This window comes from Mus pahari, chromosome 4 (genome assembly GCF_900095145.1).
Source record: "Mus pahari chromosome 4, PAHARI_EIJ_v1.1, whole genome shotgun sequence".
Lineage (NCBI taxonomy): Eukaryota > Metazoa > Chordata > Mammalia > Rodentia > Muridae > Mus > Mus pahari.
This window is the reverse complement of record NC_034593.1, coordinates 80,498,232-80,505,362: the sequence shown is the minus strand read 5'-3', so window position 1 is coordinate 80,505,362 and position 7,131 is coordinate 80,498,232. Positions and strand designations below refer to the sequence as shown.

The window sequence follows — 7,131 nt, the reverse complement described above, 5'->3', positions numbered from 1 at the left end:
CTTCCGTTCTTGTTTGTTTATCGAGACATGATTTCTCTGTATAGCTCTGGCTATCCTGGAACTCACTCTGTAGACCAGGCTAGACTCGAACTCAGAGATATGCCTGCCTCTGCCTCTCAAGTGCTGGGATTAAAGGCACGTGCCACCACTGGCCAGCTTTTTTTTTTTTTTTTTTTTAATAACACACACACAACTGAGTTGGTAAAGGGTAAAGATCTACTACTTAGTTCCCTCTTAGTTAATTTCTTGCCCTTGATTAAGGTTTCTTGATTCTGACTCAATCCCTAGGCCACTGCAGAGCAAATTCGACTTGCACAGATGATTTCGGACCATAATGATGCTGACTTTGAGGAGAAGGTGAAACAAGTGAGTATCCTACTAGTTTTCTCTGAAAATATCAGAATGAAATCAGGATTAAATGTTATTGATGCTTACATTGACTATAATTATCCTAGGTAGGGAAATGGCTAAGAGGGGAAAGTCCTTGATGGCCTGAGTTTGAATTCCATAAAGCCTGGCAAGCCGTGCTTTGGAGCACACCTTTGTGATCCCAGTGTTCTTACTGTGAGATAGGTGGTGAGGACAGGAGAATCCTTATCTGTTTTATACAGTGGTGAAAACAAAAGAGAAACTTGTCTCAAGGTGGAATTACAGGACTGATATCAAGGCTGTCTTGTAACCTCTATGAACTGTGGTATACACATTCCTGCTATATATGATATCATATATATATATATATATATATATATATATATATATATATATATATATTATCATACATACCAGGAAAAATAATTATATTTGTTGAGTTTTTTAGATCATTAAATAATTAACATTGCAATTATACTGCATTCCTTTGGATAGGTACTTTGTCCAAAAAGTTTTGTCTTAATTCTGACTTTGTGGGATATGTGTGCGTGTTGTGTTGTGTTGTGTTTTTCTTCTGACACACCCAGAGTCTTGGCATGATAAATTCATACCTTATTACTGAGTGATATTCTCAGCCCCTTGTATCTGGGAAGCATGGAAAATGATATGTAGAAGCTCGTGTCTCAACTTAATTCTCCATTTGATGCTTAACTATTCTGAATATTTTTTACTCCATCTCTAAGCCATAGTTGTTAAAAGTTTCCTTTTGTTAACATTTACTTATTGGATATGTTTATACACACATGTTATGGTACTTGATGTGGAGGCAATATGATAATTTGTGGGAGCTGGGTTTTTTCTTCCCATGTAGGTTCTAGGGATTGAACTTAAGTTATCTGGCTTGGTGGTAAGTGCCTTTACTTGCAGGCCATCTCTCCAGCCTTAAAATTTTGCTTTTGGAAGTACAATTATGTTTTCCATGTCTTCCTTTTTAAGGTCTTCTTTGAAATGTAGCTGGTGTGTCATCCCTTCATCTATTTTTCTAGTAAGAGTATAAAACTGCTTATGGTTACTGTTTTTTTTTTTTTTCTTTCAGTTGATTGATATCACAGGCAAAAACCAGGATGAATGTGTGATTGCTTTGCATGACTGCAATGGAGATATCAACAGAGCCATCAATGTTCTCCTGGAAGGAAATCCAGACACGGTAGAGAACTAATAAAGTTTTTGAGAATGTGGGGTCTGGGATGGGAGACTAGTAATAATTCTAAAAGCAGCTAGTGGACAGATGGTCTTAAAACAGACTGCTTTTTCTCTAAATAGAATAAGAAACATCCATAGAGATCCTGGCAGGTTACAAATATTGTACCTTATATATACATATCCTTTTCATAAGAGTCATAGGAGAAAGCAAGTGAAGTAAGTCTCTTCTAATTAGTCTGGAATAAGTTGTTCATTCTAGATAATTGATTTTAAGACTTGGAAGGCTTAAGTTGCTTTGAACTAGAGGTGCTGTTTTACAGTCTTGATTACTAATCAGGGAAGATTTCTCTTTTCATATTTGTATTAACAAGAAATCACAAATTGCTAGATTCCAAATTGAGGACATTCCTATATAGGTATTAACATGCTGTTTCATTGATTGAACTCAGTTTTGTTGTACTATTAAAAAGATGAGCAACCAAAAAGAAAAAGAAAAAGAAAAAAGCCAGGCATGGTGGCACACACCTTTAATCCCAGCACTCGGGAGGCAGGGGCAGGAGGATTTCTGAGTTCGAGGCCAGCCTGGTCTACAAAGTGAGTTCCAGGACAGCCAGGGCTATACAGAGAAACCTTGTCTTGAAAAACCAAAACCAAAACCAAAACCAAACCAAACCAAACAAACAAACAAAAAAATGAGCTATATAGCCTGTTTACATTCTTGGATCTGATGAAGAATATCTTAGATCATGTGCCTTAGAATTTAGACAGGTTACTTTCATTTCTCATCCCACCAAATAAGTTTGTTTTTTCTGTGTTTCATCTTTAACAATAGAACATTGCCTTATTGCCTTTGTGATATTGCTAAAGCTCTTATTAGAGAACTTTAGTCTTATATGGATAGATCATTTTGAAAGATTTTCACTATACTGATCTTTCACTGAGGAATGTTTGGTTGGGATAGAGTTCATCCTTTAAAATACCAACTTAACTATATTAACTATCTCACAATTTCATATGTATATAATATAACTTTTGATTGTATTTCCCCAAATAGCCTTTTTTATCCCCTTCTGCCTCCTGCCAAACTCCTTTCCAGCATCTCTCCCTTCTACTTTACTGTCTTTATGTGTACCTTTAATTAGACTTACCATGCATGAATATGGATTAGAAGTTGTTTACTTGAGCAAGGATAATTTATCAGTGGCTATACTGCTGAGTAATATGATTCCCCCTCCTCTAGCAACCATTAACTGTCTGTCTCTTCAGGCAGGAGTGGGGCCTTATGTGCCCTTCTCCCATGCATGATGGAATGTTGAAGGACCTAGTCTTGTGCCAGGTCACAATTGCTGATATGAATTAATGTTGTCTTGCCATAGCATGGCAAGAAGACAGCTTTTCACAGCTCTCCTTCCTATCCTCTAGCTCTTTTAACTATGTTCTCTTATGTTTCCTGAGTTTTGGAAAGGGGCACTGTAGATGCCTGACTTAGGGCTGAGTATTCAACAGTTATTTATTCTCAGCACTTTGACCAGCTAATACATCTCTATCAACTCTTGCCTACTACAGAAAGACTCAGAGAAGTTGTATGTTTAATGTTCATGCTTGGGATCAAACTTGGGCAGGCACTGTAACCACTTGTTGTCTCTACAGCTCAATGTGTTTACAGAACTAAAATGTAAACCTCAAACTTGATACCCTTCAGCCCAAGCCCATCATTGCTGGGATTACAAGTGTATTCTACCAGGTCTGACTTAAACTTATTTTTTGTTTGTTTTTGTTTATGGGATACTCTTTCTTATTGTTACTATTTTGTATTTTTTAAAAATGTATTGTTGGACCAGGCCTGATAGTGCAGGCCTTTAATGCCAGTACTCAGGAGGTAGAGGCAGATCTCTTCAGTTTGTTTGAGGCCAGCGTGATCTATAGAGTGAGTTCCAGGGCAGCTAGACAGCCAGGACTGTTATAGGGAAACTCAAAAAATGAAAAAAAAAAAAAAAAATAAAAGAAAAAGAAAAAACCAACCACAAAAAAAACCCTTACTGGTCAAGTTTTTATTATATTTGTGTGACTCATATGGGGGTGGACATGTGCATGTTGACATCAAAGGCTAGCTGTCAGGAGTTGGTTTTCAAAGCAAGTGCCTTTACCTGCCAAACTATCTCACCTGTTGTCATGCTTTTTAAAAGGTTTTACATTTTTCTTTGCAGAAGTTATAGCTTATTTCTCTTATCTCACCTCTTGTGGCTTCCGTCTAGTTATACAAACCTGATTTCCTCTGTCAAAAAAAAAAAAAAAAAAGGAAAATGAGCTAGCACATATTCCACTTATGCCACATTTAAATCAACTTCTATAAATAAAGCCAATGAGGAGTCAGTGCTCATGGTATTGAATATTTTTTAGTGGATAAGAGCACTCAAAAAAAGAATACTAACAGTGTCTAAGGAAGATCATAATAGTAATTTTTTTCCCTTACAGAACTCACTGTTGCCAGCAGTTAATATATACACCGCAGGCTTTCCTTTGAGATAGGGTTTCTCTGTTTAGCTTTGGGCTGTCCTGGAACTCACTCAGTAAATCCACCTGTGTCTGCCTCCTGAGTGCTGGAATTAAAGACATGGCCACTATGCCTGGCTATTACACAGATTCCATAAACTTGTCAGAATTTGAGTCAGAAGAGCATAAAATTTGAAAACTTGGCTGGGTATGGTTGTATACACCTTTACATAAATACTCAGTGGCAGAGACAGAATCTCTGTGAGTTTTAGGCCAGCTATATCTTTGTAGTAGGTTCCAGGGTAACCTGGATAACATAGTAAGTTCTTATTTCAAAAACAAAAAAAAAAACCTTAAAATTTGTCAGACCTTGTTAGTCTAGTGTTCAGTGTTCATGGTACAGATTTCAGTGTAGAATTATTATGACTTATGAATTGAAGTTTCAGTGAGCATCAAATGACATATCAGCCACTATTGGTACGTACCAACTGGAATAAATCATTAGGAAAATGCATAGGAAGGAACATTCTGGGTTAATACTTATCTTGGTAAAACACTGTTATTTTATTTAAAAAAGGAAAACAGCTTTATTGTAAATGTATATTTAGCCAACAAATACAGTGATGCGGTTTGTCTCTATCACTTGCATGTCCCTGGGCATGAGTCCATGGAAATTGGAGTTACAGATGGTTGTGAACTGCAGTGTTGGTACTGGGTTGTTGGAAACTGAATCCTTCAGAAGATTAACTGATACTTTTTTTTGTTTGTTTGCTTGTTTGGTTGGTTTTTCAAGACAGGGTTTCTCTGTGTAGCCCTGGCTGTCCTGGAACTCACTCTGTAGACCAGGCTGGCCTCGAACTCAGAAATCTGCCTGCCTCTGCCTCCCGAGTGCTGGGATGAAAGCGCCACCACTGCCCGGCTAGCTGATACTCTTAACCCCTGAGCCACCTATCCACCCCTGCTGAATTACTTACATGATCAAAATGTGGTACTGTTTTTTTAATATATATAAATTTTATTTGACTTTTGAAGTGATAGTGCTTGGATTAAACTCAGGCTTTCATATGTGTGTGCATTCTACTATTCAGAGCCTTGTACCCTAACCCACCAGCCCTAGATTTAACTTTATTTTTAACTCAAGTCTTTATTTTGTCAAGATGTGCATAAGATTAATCATTTTAACATATGTATAAGAGAGAAATAACTTTTCCTTCTAAATTTATGGGTTTCATAAAATATGCTAGAGGACAAATGCTACTTAGTCAGTTTGCATCTACTAGTAACATTTAGAAACCTTCAGTTTTAAGTTTTGCTGAATTTGATAAGAATGTAGCCCAATGTAGTACCTCATGCCTTTAATCCCAGCACTGAGAAGGCAGAAGCAGTCAGATCTCTGAGTTAGAGGCCAATCTGTACTACATAATAAGTTCCAGACCAGCTATCATGATGAAATGAGACATTGTCTCAAAACAAACAAAAAAGAATTTCAACTGTAATGTGTTGATGAATCTAGAGATATTTTTTTTTTTTTTTTTTTTAGTTTAGGGTTTAGGGAAGGTGCTTGATAAGGAGCAGTCCCTAGCTTCTTAGACTACTGTACCTGAGCTACTGAGCTGAATAGAACTTAGAAGTCATCTCTGCATGTATTAGCCAGGTAGTGTGGTAAACATCTGTTATTTCAGTTTTTGGTGCTAAGGTGGGGGGATTGGAAATTCGGGTGGAGCCTGTCCCATGGTCCTCTACCTCCCACATCATAAAGCAAAAATAATTTCACTTTGGTATCACTAAGTGTAAGAGTTGAGTTTACCTGTATTTTGCATATAAACAGAAGTAAACTAATACGTATTTGTTTCTTTGTTTTTTGTTTGTTTGCATGTTTGAGGCAGAATTTCTCTGTGTAGCCCTGGCTGTGCTAGAAGTCACTCTAGACCATGCTAGAACTTCACAGAGATCTACCTCACCCTGCCTCCTGAGTACTGGGGTTAAAGGCATGGATTATATTGTCTGGCTCAAAATTTCTTAACTGTGGATCCTGAGAAAATAATTGTACTAGTTTTCATCCTTAGTGAACTAACTGTAGTTCATATTGATAAAACATGAGTGTTCTATCTTTCTTTAGCATTCCTGGGAGATGGTTGGGAAGAAGAAAGGAGTCTCAGGACAGAAGGATGGTGGACAAACTGAATCTAATGAAGAAGGAAAAGAAAATCGAGACCGGGACAGAGACTATAGTCGGCGACGCGGTGGACCACCAAGACGGGGGAGAGGTGCCAGCCGCGGACGAGAGTGTATGCATGGGGCTTTATCAAAACCAGCTGTGGGTCAGTAATGTCTGGACTTCAGGCATGTGTCGGGATCCTGCTAGGCAGGACCCTGTAACCATTATATCATCTATTTGCATTTCTTGCCATCATCTGTTAAGATCTTGACATCTTTTACATGTAGCTTTTCCTACAATAGTCACTTATATGGCAATCATGTAGTCATTTGTAAAGTTACTTGACTCAGCTCTCTGTGATGTTTCATCACTATTCTGCGTGACCTTCATGTTCCATCCTACCAGGTCATGTTCTCTTAATGTTGTCTCTCTGACACTGTGTTCAATATAATGTATATATTTGTATGTATCCTAACAGATCACGTTCTGTCTGTGTGTGTTTTATATTTCAGTTCGGGGCCAGGAAAATGGATTGGATGGCACTAAGAGTGGAGGGCCTTCTGGAAGAGGCACAGACAGAGGCAGAAGAGGCCGTGGCCGTGGCAGAGGTGACAGTTTTGAGGGGGAAGTGGCAAATAGGCATGAAATAGTTAACCTTAGTAAGGATGACAAGCAAATAAACTCTAGAGTATATATATTTTTGTTAGGTAGAATAGGAAAGAAGGGAGATGACAACCCTAGTCTTTTTGTTAATGTAGTACACTTGCTTGAACAGCAGTGTGTGTGAATGCCTGTGCATGTGTTTAATGTGTGTGTCAAGGGGGACAGATATCAATATCAGGTGGCAGTGCTCCCCCTACACACTTTTCATTTTCTAGTTTTTTTTTTTTTTTTTTTTGGTTTTTCAA

At 37.8% G+C, this 7,131-nt stretch overlaps 1 protein-coding gene across 27 annotated transcripts in view; it reads left to right on the top strand.

Annotated features, from left to right (window-relative positions):
* Ubap2l (ubiquitin associated protein 2 like) overlaps window positions 1–7,131 on the top strand; it is a 57,682-nt gene that overhangs the window by 7,543 nt on the left and 43,008 nt on the right. For 17 of the 27 annotated variants that reach the window (XM_021195676.1, XM_021195675.2, XM_029537595.1 and 14 more), the window contains exons 3-6: window positions 289–366; window positions 1,466–1,576; window positions 6,185–6,386; window positions 6,736–6,831. In XM_021195676.1, the coding sequence (XP_021051335.1) occupies window positions 289–366; window positions 1,466–1,576; window positions 6,185–6,386; window positions 6,736–6,831 (487 nt within the window). The remainder of the gene's footprint in view (window positions 1–288; window positions 367–1,465; window positions 1,577–6,184; window positions 6,387–6,735; window positions 6,832–7,131) is intronic. The other 10 variants (XM_021195674.1, XM_021195677.2, XM_029537587.1 and 7 more) reach the window with 1 other exon arrangement.